Source organism: Geotrypetes seraphini, chromosome 6 (assembly GCF_902459505.1).
Source record: "Geotrypetes seraphini chromosome 6, aGeoSer1.1, whole genome shotgun sequence".
In the NCBI taxonomy this organism is placed as follows: domain Eukaryota; kingdom Metazoa; phylum Chordata; class Amphibia; order Gymnophiona; family Dermophiidae; genus Geotrypetes; species Geotrypetes seraphini.
The window spans coordinates 128,018,673-128,039,464 of NC_047089.1; the positions used below are offsets into that span (position 1 = coordinate 128,018,673).

The 20,792-nt window shown below is 49.0% G+C and overlaps 1 protein-coding gene across 1 annotated transcript in view; it reads right to left on the reverse strand.

The window, feature by feature from the left end:
• TM9SF2 (transmembrane 9 superfamily member 2) overlaps positions 1-20,792 on the reverse strand; it is a 496,116-nt gene that overhangs the window by 102,888 nt on the left and 372,436 nt on the right. The window contains exon 12 of the mRNA XM_033948899.1: positions 18,756-18,813. Coding sequence (XP_033804790.1) covers positions 18,756-18,813 — 58 coding nt within the window. The remainder of the gene's footprint in view (positions 1-18,755; positions 18,814-20,792) is intronic.

A 20,792-nucleotide genomic window follows, 5' to 3' on the forward strand; every position in this document is an offset into this window, starting at 1 on the left:
AGTTGATCTCGAAGCCCAAATTTTGGAGGAAGTAGGTTGTAGCCAAGGCCGCCGAAGTGACCTCTGGGGCTGACGGGGCCTTGATGAGCCAGTCGTCGAGGTATGGGAACACCTGTAGACCCCTGTCCCGGAGTGCTGCGGCCACTACCACCAGGCACTTTGTGAAGACTCTGGGGGACGAAGATAGGCCGAATGGTAGCACTCGATACTGTAGGTGCAGATTTCCCACCCGAAATCTGAGGAACTTTCGGGAGGCCGGGTGAATGGGGATGTGAGTGTAGGCCTCCTTGAGATCCAGGGAGCATAACCAGTCGTTCTGCTCGAGGAGGGGGTATAGAGAAGCCAAAGTCAACATGCGAAACTTCTCTTTGACCAGGAACTTGTTGAGGGCCCGAAGGTCTAAAATGGGTCGCAGGTCGCCCGTTTTCTTCGGGACGAGGAAGTACCGGGAGTAAAACCCTCGGTTCAATTGGTCTGACGGGACCGGCTCGACAGCCCGAAGCTGAAGTAAGGTTTGGACTTCCTGAAGAAGAAGGGCGGTCTGCGTCGAACTTGAAGGATACTCTCTTGGAGGATGGTCCGGGGGGACCCGATGGAATTGAAGAGAGTTTCCTTCTCTTATGATGGTGAGGACCCATAGGTCCGTGGTTATGGCCTCCCATCGATGGTAAAAAAGATGGAGGCGGCCCCCTATGGGAGAGGCTGAGGTTATGCTCCCGGGAGGGGCGTCAAAAGGGCTGGGGAGCCTTAGGTGCAGCCGGTGGCTGAGGTTTTTGCTGAGACTTCTGGGGAGGTTGTCTCTTCGCAGGTTGTCTCGCAGCAGGCGTTTGTCTGGGCATGTAACGCCGCTGGTAAATCAGGGGTGGCCTGGAAGGTCGAGACTGTTGAGGTTTGGGTTTGGGCCGCAGGATGGATTGAAAAGATTTTTCATGATCCGACAGCTTCTTGGTAACAGTTTCGATAGACTCATCGAACAGGTCAGCTCCAGCACATGGTACGTTGGCGAGTCTGTCCTGGAGGTTGGGATCCATATCGATTGTACGGAGCCATGCCAGGCGACGCATGGCTACCGCGCTTGCGGCAGCACGTGCCGAGAGTTCGAATGCATCGAAGGAGGATTGCATCAGCTGGAGGCGTAATTGGGAGAGGGAGGCTACCACTTCCTCGAACTCGAATCGAGCTTGGTTGTCTATGAACGGAGTGAACTTGCGGAGTACCGGCAAGAAGAACTCCAGATAGGAAGAGAAAAAGAAATTGTAGTTCAGCACCCGTGACGCCATCATGGAGTTTTGGTAGAATTTTCTACCAAATTTGTCCATCGTTCTCCCCTCTCGGCCCGGCGGTACAGAGGCGTAGACCTGGGAGGGATGAGAGCGTTTAAGAGAGGACTCGACCAGTAGGGATTGGTGGGAGAGTTGAGGGCCCTCAAACCCTTTATGGTGCACGATGCGGTATCGAGCATCGAGTTTGCTAGGGATCGCCGGTATGGAGTACGGTGTTTCGAAACACTGCATGAAGGTCTGGTCCAGCAATTTATGCAGGGGGAGCCGAAGCGACTCCGTTGGAGGGTTAGGTAAATGCATGGTGTCCAGATACTCTTTGGAGTATCGGGAGCCCGTGTCAAGGGTCACATCCAGATCATCCGCCATTTGTCGGAGGAATGATGAGAAGGACAATTGTTCCGCCAGCGTCGGCCTGTGGGACGGGCTGGAGGAGGAGGAGGAGGCCTCCAGGTCCATGGACATCGGGGAGTGGCAAGGAGAATCGGGCACCGGTGTCTCCTCGTACTCCGGGCCCCCCGGAGGGGACACCTCTGATGAGGAGTATCCCCTACGTTGCAGTTTTTTCTGCGGTGACACCTCCGAATGGCGTGAAGAGTGCCAGGATGAGTGTCTCGATCGGTGCCCGTCTCGGTGGCGGGACGGGGATCGGGATCGTCTGTGCATCGCATGGTCTCCCGAGGCCCCCAAGTGGATAGGGCTGGAAGCGGTGGATCGCAACTGGGGTTGCGATGCGGGTTCTTGCGATGCTACCCAAGTCTGGTAAGGAGTACGGCAGAACTCTTCCTGACTATGCCCAGGGCTTCGAGTATCGATCGGAGGTCTGGTCCCATGTTGGCGCGGAGGCGTAATGGGTTCTAATGGCGGCATATCGGTAAGCGAGGCTTGCCTCGTGGGCATCGCCGCCCTCCCCCGTTCGTCCTCGTCGGTTTTCGAGGTCGAACGGGGAGGAGGGGGAGGGGGCGGACCGCCCCTTTGGACCGGTACCGGGAGGTCACCCTGTATGGCAGCGATGAGCCCGGGTCCGATGGTCTGCATGAGCTCAACGAATTGAGCTTCCAGCACGGACCGTAGCGAAGCCGATAAGGAGGGATCCGCACCGAAAGGGGGTCCTCCTGCACGGGCATCGCGCTCCTTCGAGGCCGAGTGCTTCTGCTTAGTAGCTTTCGGCACTTTGATGACCACTGGTGGCACTGTGGGAGGAAGAGGTACCTGAACCGAGGAGACCGGGGCAGGCACCGACGTCGAGCTCGTGGATGGTGTCGGGGTGAACGATGCCGGTTTCACCACACTCGATGCAGGAGGGGTCGATACCGGTTTCGCCCGAACCGGGGAGGTATCAGATGAAGTGGAGGCTGAGGGATCCTTAGCTGCGTCCATCTTGAACATCGATTCCCACAATAGGCAACGCCGCTTGAATGAGCGTGCCGTAAGGGTAGAGCAAGGCCTGCACGATTTCGGGATGTGGTTAGGGCCCAAACACTGCAAACAGCGCCAGTGAGGGTCCGTGAGTGAAATCGCGCGTTGGCACTTGCTGCACTTTTTAAACCCGGTGATTGGCCGGGACATAGGCCGGAAAATCTCCGCCGCGAGGTCGAAGCCAGTGGGCCTGAGCCACGTGGCCGGCCCGTTCGACCCGCCGGAGGAAATAATCTTCTTTTTTTTTTTACTGAAAAAGAAAAGTACTGTTAACTGTAATTAAAAGAAAGCGAAAACGCGGACAAGGAAGGCAAATTTAACTGAATTCAGCTAGCGCATGATGAAGTTGAACTTCTCAGCTCCGCGGAAAAGAAAGAACTGAGGAGACACGCCCGGATCTCCGGGCAGGAAGGCACCGGCGCATGCGCGGTGCGGGCATCTAGAAACTTTAAGTTTCTACAAGCAACACGTGCTTGTGAGACGTCCGTACCGGGGCTCTGTCTGATGACATCACCCACTAGTGAGAATACCTGCCTGCTTGTCCTGGGATAAGCTCCGATACTCGCCTCGCCGAAGCCATTGCCACCAAGAACACTGTTTTCAGCGTGACATCCTTCAAAGTGGCCGCTGACAGGGGTTCAAAAGGTGCCCCCTGCAACCTCCCCAGGACGAGTTTAAGATTCCAGGAAGGACAAATTCGCCTTACCGGCGGGCGGATATGGTGAACCCCTTTGAGGAAACGGACCACGTCCGGCTGCGACGCCAGCGACGCGCCAGCCACCCGGCCCCTGTAACAGGCAAGGGCCGCCACCTGAACCCTTAAAGAGTTATAGGCTAATCCTTTCTCTACGCCTTCCTGCAGAAAGGCAAGAACAGCCGCCAGAGATGCATGGAAGGGCGCGATTCCCTGTCGACCGCACCAAGCATCAAAAATCTTCCAGACTCTCGCATAGGAGGTCGAAGTCGAAATCTTCTTAGCTTTAAGAAGCGTGGCAATCACCTGCTCCGAATAGCCCTTCTTCTTTAGCCTTGACCGCTCAAGAGCCAGGCCGTAAGACCAAAGCGGGCCGGATCTTCCATCCAGATTGGGCCCTGAGTTAGTAAGTCCGGAGTTACCTGGAACGTCACCCGATCGCCTACTGAAAGCTGAACGAGATCTGCGTACCACGGTCGACGCGGCCAATCCGGAGCCACCAGGATCACCCTGCCGTGAAAGAGAGCGATGCGTTGTAATACCCGCCCTATCATGGGCCACGGCGGGAACACATACAGAAGGGAATTTGGAGGCCATGGGAGGGCCAACGCGCCACCCCCTCCGAGCCCTTCTCCGTGCGCCTGCTGAAGAAGCGAGGCAACTTCGCATTGCGGGACGAAGCCATGAGATCCAACTCTGGCAACCCCCACCGACGGACTAGCAGGTCGAACGCTCGAGCCGACAATTCCCACTCGCCCGGATCTAGAAGATTTCTGCTGAGGAAGTCCGCTTGCACGTTTTCGTGACCTGCAATGTATGCCGCCGACAGAAGCGGAACATGCCCTTCCGCCCACTGAAACAATTTCCTTGCCTCTTCGGCCAACTGCGGACTCCGAGTGCCCCCCTGACGATTGACATATGCGACCGCCGTGACACTGTCCGAAAAGATTCTGGTCGGCCTGTCCTGAATCAGGGACTGAAAAGCCCTCAGCGCCAATCTGATCGCTTTTAACTCCAACAAATTGATGGGCCACTGTGCTTCCTCTAAGGACCACACTCCCTGCACCGACGCTTGCAGGCACTGGGCCCCCCAGCCCCTCAGACTGGCATCCGTCGTCACCACCACCCACTCCGGTGTGGCTAACGGCATGCCCCGCCACAGGTGCAACTCGTGTAGCCACCATTGCATGCTGCGAGCCGCCCGAGGACTCCATCGGAGACGCACATTGTAGTCCAGAGAAGCTGGGGACCAACGAGAGAGAAGCGACTGTTGTAAGGGTCTCATGTGGCCCCGAGCCCAGGGGACCACCTCCAGAGTCGCTACCATGGAGCCCAAAACCTGCACATAATCCCAAACCCGAGGTCTGGGCGACCCGAGAAGTAGGCGAATCTGAGCCTGCAATTTCTCTCCCCGGTCTCGGGGTAGAAATACTCTCCCCAGAGCAGTGTCGAATCTGACCCCCAGATGTACCAAAGACTGCGACGGGGACAGAAAACTCTTGGGAAAATTGACGATCCACCCTAACGACTGAAGGAGAGATATTACCCTCTGAGTAACCGACAAACTCTCCTGTCTGGACGAGGCGCGGATCAGCCAGTCGTCTAAGTAGGGGTGTACCCGAATCCCTTCCTTGCGAAGAGAGGCTGCTACCACGACCATGACCTTGGAAAAGGTGCGGGGAGCCGTCGCCAGGCCAAAGGGCATTGCCCGAAACTGATAGTGCTGGCCAAGAATCGCAAACCTTAGATACCGCTGATGCGGAGGCCAGATCGGGATATGTAGGTACGCCTCCTTGAGATCTAGGGACGTGAGGAACTCTCCCGGTCGAACTGCCGCAATGACCGAGCGTACCGTCTCCATCCGGAAATGGCGAACACTGAGAAATCTGTTGACCACTTTGAGGTCCAGCACCGGTCTGAACGACCCCCCCTTCTTTGGAACAATGAAGTAAAGGGAATATATCCCGCGGCCTACCTCTTCCGGGGGTACCGGTACCACCGCCCCCAGATCGAGCAGCCCCTGAAGAGTCATGCGGACCGCCTCTCCCTTGGCCGCCCCATGGCACGGGGACACCAAGAAAGAATCTTCGACGGGAGAGGCGAACTCCAACTTGTACCCTTCTCGAACAATGTCCAACACCCACTGATCCGACGTGATTGTGGCCCACTCCGCCCGGAACGCCGAAAGCCGGCCCCCTAAGGGAAGGGCGGAGGGAGCCAAGCCACCGTCATTGCGGAGTGCGACTTGGTGGGGTACGTGTTGGCTGACCTGAAGAGGGTTTCGTCGTACGAAAGGAACTCCTCTGCTGAAACCTAGGCCTCGACGCAGAGAAAGAACCACATGCTGATCTGAAGACTGGTTTACCAGGCCTGGACCGCCTCACATCTCTGAAGCGCGGTCTAGACGAGGAGGACCTCACCGGGGGCCTAGCCCTATCCTCCGGCAGACGCTGTGTTTTGGTATCCCCAAAATCTTTCACCAATTTCTCTAAGTCCTCTCCAAATAATAAACCTCCTTTAAAAGGGAGTCTCACCAGCCTAAGCTTGGATGCAGCATCTGCTGCCCAATGTCGGAGCTATAAGGATCTGCGCGATACCACTGACAGAGACATCTGTTTCGCAGATGCTCGAATAATGTCATATAAGGAGTCTGCCAAATAGGCCAAGCCTGACTCCAAATCAGCCAGTTCCGAAGGGACAGAACCCCCGGACTCCATTAAATTATCGGTCATCCATTGTGACCACTGCAAACATGCCCTCGCCGCATACGAGCTGCAAATAGCGGCCTGTAAGGTAACCGCCGCTACTTCAAAGGACATTTTTAGTGAAGATTCAATCTTCCTATCCTGCGCATCCTTTAGTGTCACCCCCCCTTCCACCGGCAAGGTAGTCTTTTTCGTTACCGCTGCCACCAAAGCGTCCACCCTAGGTAACCTAAACTTTTCAAGTTCGGTCGGGTCAACCGGATACAGGAGCCGCATGGCCTTTGCCACTCGTAAACTGGCCTCCGGCGTATCCCATTGCGCCGAGATCAGCTCCTGCATGGCTTCATGCACCGGAAAGGACTTAGGTGGCTTACGCGTACCTGCCATCAGGGGGTTACCCGACACCTTAGCATCCTCCTGAGAGATATTTAAACCCTGCAAAGCCTTGGAAATCAAGGACGCCAGCTCCTCTCTATGAAACAGCCGGAGCGCGGAAGGATCATCAACTTCCCTGCCCGGGGGATCCTCTACCTCCCAATCTAAGACCTCCCCTTCCTCAAATGATTCAGGAAGGGAGAAAGGTGAAAAGGGAAGATGACCTTCAGCGTCCACGGTCGCGAGTCTGCGTTTCTTCGCCCCCTGCGACCGCCCAGGCGACAGTACAGGACCCGCAGACGGGCCGGCCTTAGCCCCGGTTAAACCCGTGGAGGTGGAAGGCCCCGGGAGGGACGGACAGGTCGCCTGCACCGACTGGGCCGACTGCGAGCCCTGTAGCAGAAATGCTTGGTGCAATAACATAACAAATTCCGGGGAGAAGGAACTCACCCCCAGTAAAGTTGAACCAGCCTGATCAATGCTAGGGCGCGCAGCCGCGCTGTCCCCTAGCGACCCCGGCTCCCCGACCTCCGCTGACCTCCCCTCAGCCGCGGAAGAGCCTTGCAGTCCCCCCGAGTCACCCTCGAGGCCCGGGGACGTAGACCGTGCCTCACTGACACGGGAGATGGCTAATTCACCCTCTTGCAGGAAGGCATCTTCTGCCGGTGTGTCCCCACACCCTGCAGAGCAGAAGCCTGACAGTGCTCTGCGCTTCCCACAGCGCGAGCACCGCTGAGCCGCCACTGCTGCCATCGCTAAAACCGGCGCTTCAAAAAAACTTTTTTTTTTTTTTTTTACACGCGCGGCCCCACGCCGCCGACCGCTGACTCCGCCCCCCCCCCCGCGACCGCCGGAACGAACACGAACGACCGACTGACTAAAGAGGAGGCAGACAGCAGACACAGTAACTCACCAACCGGTCCCCGTTCTAACTGCAGTCGGGTTACAGCTGGTAATCGCACTGCAAGCCACACAGCATGGCTCAGCACAAGCAGGAAGACGCTGTTTTTTTTTTTTTTTTTTTGTACTGGAATGAAGAACTCCAAGACGAACTTCCTGCAGTGGCCCAAGAACCCACTCAAACCAATGGAGGGGAGGGTGGAGAAGGGACCTGGGAGGGCCCAGGTGTAGCCCCCAAAGCCGGCACCGCTCAGCCAGGCACCCCTGTCCTACTGAAGAGACCGAGTCTCAACAGAGGAAGCCACAGGAACACCACCAAACCGGCCCCAGCCAGAATCCAGGAGCTAGTAGAGTAAGCTCCATTCCTGCTGGGAGATAGAGCAAAACTGAAGTAACAAGAGGAACACCAGGCTTTAAGGCCAACTGTTAATCAGTTCTCTATCTCCACCTGCTGGTCGATGTGAGCTATACCCACTAGTCTGGATTCATCTGCTGCTTTGCTATGGAAGGAACTGTTTGCAAAGAAACTCCCATCTCTGAAATATGGAGAAAGGGTCTCTACAGGACAACACCTGCAGTTTGGAAACCCTAAGGGCAGAGGTGATGGCAACAAGAAAAACAGTCTTGAGTGTAAAATCAAAGAGAGAAGCATCCCGAAGAGGCTCGAAGGGAGCTCCAGTAAGGCCTGACAACACCAAGTTAAGGCCCCAAGCCGGGAAAGGATTCTTAACGGACGGCCAGACCTGAAGAGCCCCCTTTAAGAAACAAGCAACATCAGGATGTGACACAAAATAGATACTGTCCCAGGATCTAAAACAGGAAAGTCCGGTCACCTGAACTGGCAGAGAAGCCACGGTAAGGCCTTTATCCAAACCAGCCTGAAGAAAAGCGAGACTATGCGCAACCGGAGCCGAAAAAGGATCCACCTGGTCTTGGGCACACCAATGCTAGAAAGACTTTCACGCCTTAGCATAGGCTAACACCGTGGACAACTTCTTGGACCTAAGAAGCATATCCCCAACAGTTCTGAAAATCCTTTATGTTCTACGGCAGCGCGCTCAAGAGCCATGCTGTAAGCTCAAAGCGACCCGGAACTTCCATGGCTACTGGACCCTGACAGAAAAGATCCGGATAGATGCTCAGGTGCAGACTGCTTCCCACACACAGCCACAGCAGATCTGCGTACACGGTCTTCAAGGCCAAATTGGAGCTACCAGAATGATGAGCCACAATCCTCCAAAGCACCCGGCCAATCATGGGCCAGGGAGGAAAGAGGTACAGAAGAACTCCCGGAGGCCACGGTTGCACTACAGCATCGAGCCCCTCGCTTCCTGGCTCGTATCTGAAACTGAAGAAGCGCTGCGCCTTTTTGTTTCTTGCTGTGGCATGAGGTCGAAGTGGAGCTGCCCCCAGCATCTCACAATGGCTTGGAATGCTTCCGATGACAGGGTCCACTCGCCCGGATCCAGAGTCTGTCGGCTGAGGAAGTCTGCTTGAATGTTGTCCACTCCAGCCACATGCGCTGCTGTCAGCGCCAGAAGATGCTCGACCCAAAGGAAAAGAAGGCGTGCTTCCTGAACCAAGGGAGAGCTCTTAGTCCCTCACTGGCAATTCACATAGGCCTCTGCCGTTGCATTGTCTGAGAAGACCCGGACTGCCTGCCCTTCCAGGGTCTGTTGCAATGCTCTCAGGGCAAGACAAATGACCTGTGAAGTATTTTGTGCGGCCTCGATTGAGGGCAATGCAATGTTTTCCTCTGCTGCCCCCGGGTGTTTACCATCTTTCCGGCTCCCTCCTCTGTCTTGCTGCAGCATTTGCATGTTTGTGCGGCCCCAGAAACATTTTTTTCAGCCAATGCGGCCCAGGGAAGCCAAAAGGTTGGACACCCCTGTCCTAGACGGTTGATTGACCACCACTTCTGAAATGGAGTCCAACAGCCTTGAAGAGGAGGGCACCCAGATCTTGCATAAGGGCCAAGAAGTCCCCTGTGGACAAATTATAACGATCTTGAAAAGTAACACAGTAACATAGCAAATGATGGCAGATAAAGTAGAAAATGGAATGATGTCAGCACCCCTCCACACATCTTGAAACAAAACTAAACCCTCCCATTTCCACCTGGCAAAGGAACCCACTCTGCTCCCACTATGAATTGAGTCTCCCCGATAAATGAAGCTAGAATGGTGATCTGACATTCCTGCCCCCATTTCCTTTGGAAAGAGCACCACAGTTTCACAAAGTACAGTACATATGGATTAATGATCCCCTGCAGTCTTATCAGCCAAAGAACGAGAGGCCCACTGCCAGCGTTTCAAGGGACATGAACCCACATAACATCATCAAAGCAGGTGTCATAAGGCTGTAAGATGGGACAAAAGAGACTACTAGGAAAAAATAGCCAAGGAGGCAAAAAACTTCAAGCCATTCTTTCGATATATTAAGGGGAAACGACCCATGAAGGATGATCATAGAATAAAGGGAGTGCTAAAGGAGGACAAAGCCATTGCCGACAAACTGAACACATTTTTTACGTCTGTATTTACCAAAGAGGATATACACAACATACCGGAAGCAGACAGGCTATAGGCAGAAAATGAAGATGGGAAACTGACAGGGTTGACGGTCAGTCTAGAAGAGGTATGCAGGCAGATTGATAGGCTTAAAAACGATAAATCCCCAGGACCTGATGGCATCCATCCGAGGGTAATCAAGGAACTGAAAGGGGTTAGAGCTGAACTGCTTCAACTAATAGCCAATCTATCGATCAAATCGGGAAGGATTCCGGAAGACTGGAAAGTGGCAAATGTTACGCCGATCTTCAAGAAAGGTTCAAGGGGAGATCCAGGAAACCACAGACCGGTGAGTCTGACCTCGGTACCGGGAAAGATGGCAGAGGCGCTGATAAAGGCCCGAATCATTGATCACCTTGACGGACACAATCTGATGAGGACCAACCAGCACGGCTTCAGCAAAGGAAGATCTTGCTTGACGAATTTACTGCACTTCTTCGAGGAAGTAAATAGGCAAATAGACAAGGGTAACCTAGTTGAGATTGTATATCTGGATTTTCAAGAGGCATTCAACAAGGTTCCGCATGAACGACTACTTCAAAAAATTGCGAGCCATGGAATCGAGGGTGAAATACTCACATGGCTTAAAAACTGGCTGTCGGATAGGAAACAGAGAGTGGGGGTAAATGGACAATACTCGGACTGGAAAAGCATCACGAGTGGAGTGCCACAGGGTTTGGTGCTTGGACCCGTGCTCTTTAACATATTTATAAACGACCTGGAAATTGGTACGAGTGAAGTGATTAAATTTGCAGACGATACGAAATTATTCAGAGTAGTGAAGACGTGGGAGAATAGTGAAGATCTGCAACGTGACATAAAAATGCTTCAGAAATGGGCCGCGACATGGATAAGTGTAAGGTGATGCATGTCGGTAATAAAAATCTTATACACGAATACAGGATGTCCGATGCAATACTTGGAGAGACCCCCCCAGGAAAAAGACTTAGAGAGTACTGGTTGACAAGTCAATGAAGCTGTCACGCAATGCGCAGCGGTGAAAAGGGCAAACAGAATGCTAGGAATGATTAAGGGGATCAAGAACAGATTGGAGAAGGTTATCATGCTGCTGTACCGGGCCATGGTACGCCCTCACCTGGAATGCTGCGTTCAGCACTGGTTGCCATACATGAAGGACAAGGTACTACTCAAAAGGGTCCAGAGAAGAGTGACTAAAATGGTTAAGTGGCTGGAGGAGTTGCCGTACAGTGAGAGATTCGAGAAACTGGGCCTCTTCTCCCATGAAAAGAGGAGACAGAGGGGACATGATCGAAACATTCAAGATAATGAAGGGAATAGACTTAGTAGATAAAGACAGGTTGTTCACCCTCTCCAAAGTAGAGAGGACAAGAGGGCACTATCTAAAGTTAAAAGGGGATAGATTCTGTACAAACGTAAGGAAGTTCTTCTTCACCCAGAGTGTGGTAGAAAACTGGAACGATGTATATCCTCTTCGGTAAACACAGACGCAAAAAAAATGTGTTCAGTTTGTCGACAATTGCTTTGTGCTCCTTTAGCACTCCCTTTATTCCATGGTCATCGAACGGCCCCACCGTTTCCTCCGCAGGTCGTTTCCGCTTAATATAGCGAAAGAACAGCTTGAAGTTTTTTGCCTCCTTGGTTATTTTTTCCTAGTAGTCTCTTTTGGCCCCTTTTACCATCTTATGGCACCTGCATTGATGCTGTTTGTGCTTTTTTCAGTTTTTGTCCGTTTTCGACCTTTTCCATTCCTTAAACAAAGTCTTCTTGTCTCTGATCGCTTCCTTCACCGCTACAGTGAGCCACGCCGGTTCCTTTTTCCTCTTGGATCAATTGTCGATATGCCTAGGTTCCAGTCTATCCCCATATAATTGAAGTCACCCATGATAACTGCATTACCTCCCTTGCAGTTGCATTTAATCTCATCTGTCATTTCTCCATCAATTTCTTCGGACTACCCTGGGGGTCGGTAGTAGATGCCGATATTCGTTTCTGTTTCATTTGTTCCACGAATTTTGACCTATAGAGACTAACTTATTCTTCATGTTCTCTACGGTAGACTCAATTCCCTTTTTGACGTTGTCAAAAGCCCAACTCCTGTTCCAGCCTTGTGCCAGGATTTAATCTCAGAATTCTGCTTGAACTTCATTTCCCATAGTACGGTCTGGAAAAACAGGGTTATGCCCCTTTAAGGGCCTCCATTTTGGAATTGCCAAATAAACAGGCTGAGAGGCAGTCAGAGCTGAGCAGAGACCATCCCCCGTGCAGGACTGGGCGTGGCTCTACAGCAGCTCTGCAGCATTCAGTCAAGGAGGCAGCCCAGGGAAGCTCCTATGCTGGAGGAGCCTCCACAGTCCCAGCAACCAGAGGATATTGAAATGCAGACACCGGAGGCAGGAGAGGATTTTCATGAGGACAGTATGCGTGAAGTCATGGAGTGGAATGCCATGCCTGAGCTAGCACTTGTAGAAGAAATGGAAGTGAGTTGAGCTGACTGTTTGCTTTTTGACAAAAGTTTTGTTTTTTTCCTGCAAGAGTTTTGGTTTATGTTTGTTGGGGTAACTACTTGCTTCAAAGGAAGTTTGTTATTTTTTTTCTTGACTGAAAGTTCTATTGGAACGTTTGTGAACTTGTTGGGACTTTTGGAAGGGAAAAGTGTTCTCCTTGAAACCTGGCAGTGAATTGTTATTTTGCTGAAGGGGTTTTTTTTTTTCTTCTGTTTCAAGATGGTTGCCACCACATGCAGGAGCTCTGCTACAGTTAGGCAGAGGTAAGACTAATTTTGCCTGGACAGTTTGTTTGGTCTTCATTGGAGTTGTAGAGACCTTGAGGTTGGGGACAGGATTTGTAGGTTAGAAACATAGAAACACAGAAAATGATGGCAGAAAAGGGCCACGGCCCAACAAGTTTGCCCACTCTAATGACCCACCCACCCCTAATTTCTTCCTTGAAGTGATCCCACATGCTTATCCCATTTTTTCTTAAAATCTAGAACACTGCTGGCTTTAATTACCTGCAGTGGAAGATCATTCCAATGATCAACGACTCTTTCGGTGAAGAAATACTTCCAGGTGTCGCTATGAAATCTCTCACCCCTGATTTTCATCGGATGCCCTCTTGTTGCCGTAGATCCTTTACAAAAAAAGATATTTTCTTCAACCTCAATACGGCCCATGACATATTTGAATGTCTCGATCATGTCTCCTCTCTCCCTGCGTTCCTTGAGTGAGTATAGCTGCAATTTACCCAGTCGTTCCTCATACGGGAGATCCTTGAGTCCTGAGACCGTCCTAGTAGCCATTTGCTGAACCGACTCAACTCTCAGTACATCTTTTTGATAATGCGGCCTCCAGAATTGTACACAATATTCCAGAATTGTACTGGCAAAGTGCCGATTTGGTAAATCCACCAACCTTGTGCTCCTTGGAGCACTGAGAGGAGTGGAAATCCTCAATGCCGGAGATGGAATGCTTTTTTGTCTATGTTAAGAACTGAATAATGATGATGTTGTGATTCATGCTTTTGCTGTTTGCACTCAGGGTGTTTACCAGACCAGGCTGGTGAGAGAAACTTTGTTTTTGCTGGGATTTTTGTTGGCGGTACTTCAGGACCCATTTTGTTTTGGTTCAGAGGAGAGCAACACGTCTGATAAAAGGGATGGAAAACTTTTCATACGCTGAGAGATTGGAGAAACTGGGACTCGTTTCCCTGGAGAAGAGGAGACTTAGGGGGGATATGATAGAGACTTACAAGATCATGAAGGGCATAGAGAGAGTAGAGAGGGACAGATTATTCAAACTTTCAAATAATAAAAGAACAAGAGGGCATTCGGAAAAGTTGAAAGGGGACAGATTCAAAACGAATGCTAGGAAGTTCTTCTTTACCCAACGTGTGTGGACACCTGGAATGCACTTCCAGATTGCGTAATAGGGCAGAGTACGGTACTGGGGTTCAAGAAAGGATTGGACAATTTCCTGCTGGAAAAGGGGATAGAGGGGTATAGATAGAGGATTACTTCACAGGTCCTGGACCTGTTGGGCCGCCGCGTGAGCGGACTGCTGGGCACGATGGACCTCAGGTCTGACCCAGCGGAGGCATTGCTTAGATCTGAATGCCAAATAAATTCTATTTGATTTTTGAAATGGTCCTATTGTGGACCATTCTGATTATTATAAGCTAGGTAAGCCCACCAATATAGGGACTTCCTCCTACTTGGGGAAGCACGCCGGGGCCATATCAGTGGCGTGTGCCGGTCCCTGCTGTACCATAAGAGATGGCCACGCTACAACATATAGGGCAATGCCCCCACCTTTTTGAGCCACTCTGTCTCTGCGGTATATCTTGTATCCCGGTAGCACAGTGTCCCAGACATTTTCCTCGTTCCACCACGTTTCTGTGATGCCGATGATGTCAAGGTTATCTTTTTGTGCCATAGCTTCTAATTCACCCATCTTATTCTTTAGGCTCCTTGCGTTCGTGCGTTGAGTTTGCGGCCTGTTACTTTCTTGCATTTCCTTCCCTCTTGTGTCCCTTTCGATCCGTCAGGATTTCTGTCTTGCCTATGATCCAGTGAGTCTTCCCAGCTATCTTTCTGCATGGTATCCTCTGGGTATACCGGATCCCGAACCGTCGACTGTCGGCTTTCCTCTTCTTCTTAGTTTAAAAACTTTTCAATTTCTCTCTTGATGTTGCTTGCAAGTAGCCTCATTCCGTCTCCACTGAGGTGGGGTCCATCCTTCCTGAATTGCTTGCTCTTCCCCCAGAATGCTGCCCAGTTGCGCACGAAGTGGAATCCTTCTTCCTCACACCAGTGCCGCATCCACGCGTTGACTGCTTGCAGCTCTATCTGCCTCTTCTCGTCGGCCCTGGGTACCGGCAGGATCTCCGAGAACGCTACCCTTTGCGTTCTGGTCTTCAGCTTCCTTCCTAGCGACCGGAACTGGTCCTTCAGAACTTCCCTGTTGTAGTTCTTGTTGCTCACGTTGTTTGACCCCACATGGATCACCACCACCGTTATCTTCCTCTTCCACGCTGTCGATGATCCTGTTGATGCGGTTCATTACGTCTTCTACCTTGGCTCCCGGTAGGCAGGTCACCAGTCGATCCTGTCTTCCTCCCACTATGTGGCTGTTGACTTGTCTGATGATGGAGTCCCCCACGACAATTGATGTCCTCTCTATTTTCTCTTGCTTCTCTAGCCACAGGTCCATGTCCCTGATGTATGTCCATCTCTCCAGCCGTAGGTCCGTGTCCTCTGTGCACTTCCATCTTCCCTCATCCTGGCATTGGCTTGCACCGGACTCGTCTTCTTGTGGGTTCCCTCCGCTGTTTCCAGATCTCGCTGCTGTATCACCCATTTCTTCTTTGTGGTTGTCCTCCAGATGGTCCTAACTCTCTGTAGGTGTATCTCGGCAGTTCCAATGTTGCTGGTGATTTTCCACGGCCTCCCTGTATGCCTCCTCGATTAATTTTTCTAACTCTCAGACTTCTTCCTTGATGGTTTCCTCTGTCTTGACGTTCCTTGCATCCCTGTCCTCATCCTCCACTGCTCGAAGTGCTTCCAGTTCCAGTATTCTGCCCTCCAAGAGTCGGACTTGTTTCTTCAGGCTCTCCAGTTCCCCGCATCGAGTGCATACATAAGACCGCTTCACAGAAGGGAGGTAGTCATACATATGACAGACAGTGCAGAAAACTGGGTAGCTCAACTTCCTCCTCCTGTCTGCTGCTTCCATTGCTGCCCGCTTGCCGGTCTGCTGTGGCTGTCCTCTGAGACTCCTGTGGTTGTCCTCTGCGACTCCTGTGGTTGTCCTCTGTGGCTGCTGCGGTTGTTCTCTGTGGCTGTTAGTAAAGCTTCTCCTCCCCTCACTGATATAGACATTAGTGCAACCAGCAGCAATACTGATGCTTTACCACAAGGTCCAATGCTTTATCATATTTCCTGCATCAATTTAAATTCCATCTACATCATTGTTAATGCATGGATGTTGAGATGACGATCCAATGCTTGGCTAGTCCCAAACATTGGTGATAAAAACTTTTCTGTATAAATAACTTCATTGATAGTGCTTAATGTTCATTAGGTACTGTAAAAAGCACCAAAAGAGAATACAGCAGGCAAGCAATCATAAATAGAGAAAAATGTAGACTTCATACATGTCCAGTTGTTTATATCACACACAATAGAGACAATCATGTTGATGTCACTTTCTGGCTACATGGGGTATATGGAAGCGGCCATCATGGATGTGTGATCAAAAGTATCATGGTTAAGGGGTGTACCCATGTCATTTCCATTTTTTGCATTCGCAGAGGCCACCTTTTTGGATACATGTCTCATAAAGATGCTGTCAGAGTCCACACCGGACTACCAGGGGTTCTAAAGGCAGATACCCAAGGGAAGGAAGCCCGATTTTGATTGGATGGTTGGGAAGGCACTTTTGAGGGGTCCGAGGGCATGGAGTTAGCTTCTGTTTAGGGGAGTGGACAGAAGGAGGAGATACTTTGGAGGAAGAGAGTGGGTAGATCCGGTTAATCAACTGTCAGTTAATCTAGAATGTTGGATAGCCAAAGGCTAGTTAATTGGGACTCTACTGTACAACTGAAAGCTCATAGCAAATCTTTTCACAAAATGCAATTAAAATATTATACATAAAATTAGGGCTATACCAAATATTTATATTTGATTCGATCTCCAATATTCCCCTGAATATATTAATCACATTTAGCCAAATAGTGACTTAAATTTAATACAATCTGGGGCTCTACTGTGCTAAATCCTACTGAAATAAACACAATCTCTGATTTCACATTGCTTCTTTTATTATTTATGTTAAGTTAAAGCTCAGTGCTCATTATTTATAGTCGGTGTTTGTATTCGGACGAGTAATATTTTTCATTATTTGTTTTCAGCCAATTAGTAAAATATGCTATTCAGTACAGCTCCTTTAAATATTAAGTCATAGACCAACAACCCTATTTGGAATGGATAAATGTAGAAGCAAACTTGTCACCTTTATTTTACCAAGAAATGTTTTTTCATTACCATAGTAAATATTTATTTTTCATGGGGGACAAAAAGACCTCAAGCGCCCGCAGCTACTTGTTATTAGAACTTGTCTTGGCAGGGGAGAGCCAACGGAGGAGGCCAGCGGGGCACCCGACACTGTCTTTCGCTCCTCCCCCATTCCAGCAGGGGAGAGCCGACGGAGGAGGGCTGCAGCAACGGTTGGCTCGGGGGCCCGTTCAAGCTGGACTTCAGTTTTGACTGTTTTGATTTTATTTTCACTTCTTCTTTTTAGTTTATGATATATTTTTTAATCTCACTTATTGTTTTATCACTTATTTTGTTTTATTTTATCATTCAAATTTCATTTAAATTTATATTGCTTCAACGGTTCTCTCTCTGCATCTATTCTTATCTCCCCTCTTTTTTCAACCTTTCAAAGTCTTTTAGATCATTGTAGTCTTATTAGAATGTTTATTTTCTTATTTTTCTCATCTATTCTCTATTTTATTTCTTCATTACTCTACTAATTGTCATTTTTCCAGGTACTTTAGTTAGATTGTGAGCCTTCGGGACAGTAAGGGAATTTCTAAGTACCTATTTTACTTATAATTTTAATGCACCCTATTGCCTATTTTTCTGTAAACCGCTTAGAATCCTAACGGAGTTTAGCGGTATATAAGAAATAAATTACATTTTTTTTTTATTAAAAAAAAAAAAGAACTTGTCTTGGCAAGTTAGCTGAACGTGATCTATCACCGGTCTTCAACCCCCTTTTTAAAATTTATTTTCTTTATACTTCTTTATCTATAAATTATTTTCTTTTTCCATTAGTGTTTAACTACACCTCTACATTCTCTTGTGTTACTGCTTATTCCTAATAGGAACCCACAATTCAATATAGGTAATATTTAGCTTGGAATTTTCTTTGCCAAGCTTGAAGGATGCGGTATGACGGAGTGTCTCCGTTTTGCTCTATTTCTTTCTAACAAGCTTCTTCAGGAATGGGTAAATCCTATATTTTCAAAACTGGTAAACTGCTCAAAGCGTTCACGAATACTTGAAAGGTCTCAGTTGAAAGTTCTGCGGTCCATTAAGACCTTTCAACTGTTCTTGAATGCTTTGAGCGGTTTTCCAGTTTTGAAAATATAGGATTACCCACTCCTGAAGAAGCTTGTTAGAAAGAATAGAGCAAAACGGAGACGCTCTTTCATACCGCATCCATCAAGCTTGGCAAAGAAAATTCCAAGCTAGCCCCCTCTTCTACGAAATTGCGCTAGCGTTTTTTAGCACAGAGAGCCGCACTGAATAGCCTGCACTGCTCCCAATGCTCACTGAGTTCCTATGAGTGTCAGGAGCAGAGCGGCCCATTCAGTGTGGCTTCCCGTGCTAGAAACTGCTAGTGCAGTTTCGCATAAGAGGGGGTAAGTATTACCTATATTTAATCATGGGTTCATATTAGGAATAAGCAGTAATACAAGAGAAGGTAGAGGTGTAACTGAACACTAATGGAAAAAGAAAATAATTTATAGATAAAGAAGAAGTATAACGAAAATACATTTTAAAAAGGGGGTTGAAGACCGGTGATAGCTCGCATTCAGCTAACTTGCCAAGACAAGTTCTAATAACAAGTAGCTGCGGGCACTTGAGGTCTTTTTGTGCCCCATGAAATATGAAAAATAAATATTTACTATGGTAAAGAAAAATAAATACTTATAATGGTAATGAAAAAACAGTTCTTTCTAAAATAAAGGTTACAAGTTCGCTCCTACATTTATCCATTCAGTACAGCTCTACATAAAATTATGAGCAAATAACAAATTAGCTTACCCGGGACAAAGAAACGATGTCAGTAATACATTTGTTTTCCATTTCTCACCTCCAAATGCTGTAATTAAAAAAGGTAAAATTGCATCAAGCTTTGGATAATTTGTGCGATAGCCATGTCAGTCTATTTTAAAGGTTAATAAAAAAATGGACAGTATCAGCAAAATAAGACTATATCAAAATACATAAATGAAACAGCATTCCAATGAAAGTCCCAAGGAGTTAAGTTTAGACAATCTCCTAGAGGAAAAGTCCATAAGTCTACTATTGAGACAGACATGAGGAAAGCCACTGCTTGACCTGGGATTGGTAGCATGGAATGATGCTACTATCTGGGTTTCCACCAGGTACTTATTACCTGGATTAGCCCCTGCTGGAAACAGGATACTGGACTAGATGGATCATTGGTCTGAAACAGTATGGCTATTACAGTCATGTGAAAAAATTAGGACACCCCATGAAATATTCAGTTCTTTCTTAAATGTTCACTTATCAAGTTTCAAGTTTACTTATGATTTGATAAAATCGCTTTTTTCATAGATTACAAAGCGATGAACAATAAATAATGGGGGAGACAAACAATTTTGAGGGGGAATCACAGACATATTTTTGATAAGAGGGAAATGGAGGTAGGAACTACAAATTTGTATAGGAAAGAGAACAAATGAGTTTTTGATTGATCAGAGCTTGCCTACTTTAAGTGGAGATGTCAGATAGACTCCAAAATCAGATTAAAGGCATCCCTGAATAGGTAGCTTTTTAATTTTGCTTTGAACTTTTGAAGAGTTTTTTCTTCTCTTACCAGGGCTGGTAGCAGATTCCAAATTTAAGGAGCAGTAACTGAAAAAAAAGTGTGTTTCGCCTAGTGTTTACTGTTCGTAGGGATGGAATTGTGAAACGATGTTAATTCTCTGATTGTAAAGTACAGAAAGGATTATAAGGGATAATGACTATCAAGGAATAGTAGGACTTTAAATGTAATTAGTATCAATTTGTAAGTAATCTGTGGTTGATGGGGAGCCAATGCTCGTTCTTTAATAAGGGTGTGACATGATCAAATTTCCTTTTTCCTGTGATAATTTTTATTGCGATATTTTGTATTATTTGTAGTCTTCTAATTTCCTTTTGTGCGACCTTTATTATGGCCTAGATTCACGAACCCTCTGATCCGTATCCGATCCGTGTGCGATTGGAGGCAGGCCGACCGATTCGTCAACCATCTGCATGCAAATAGGGGCGACTGAGGCACGCCTCCAACTGACTGCATGGATCAGATTGAGCCCTGACAGTAGTGACAGGAGAAGCAGCCTCCTGTCACTGCTGTCAGGGCTCTGCCGGCTTTTTACATTTTTTTTTTTTTTTTAAATCGGCCCGATATTTTGCGTCTTTTACACTCGCAAAATATCACCCGATTAAAAAAAAATAATAAATTAACCCCCCCTCCCTCTCCCGACAAGTGCCCCTTCTCCTCTCCCCTTCCCCCCAACTGGCCTACCACATCCCCGACCAGCCCACTCCTGGTCGAGCTGGGCCAGGCTGCCTGCGCCCACCCCCTTCCCTCCCCATACCTTTAAAATAGTTGGGAGCAGGAGGGGTGCCTGGTCCCTCCTGCTCCTTAGGCTTCCCTCCGTGATTCTTCAGGAGCAGGAGGAAGCACAAAGTCCTCCTGCTCCTGCTGCTCTCTGTGCCGTTAAGCAGTACGGGCCTTAGGTCACGCCCCAGTGCATCATGTGATGCATGGGAAGGGGCCTAAGGCCCTGATTGGCTGAGGCACCTCGGGCTCCTCCCTTGGGAGGGGCCTGGGATGCCTCAGCTAATCAGAGACTTCCTTAGGGAGAAGTCTAAGGAAGTCCCTGATTGGATTCTCAAATCAATCTGTTCCCATTCTTCCCCAAAGTAGGTGATCCCCAAATTCCTCTTCCAAGCTCTCATATAAGAGGTCTTGTGATCCCTATCCTCCTGTAACAGTTGGTATAACACCGAAATACACCCCCTGTGCACCGGTTTATGGCCAATCAGGGACTTACTTAGACGCCTCCC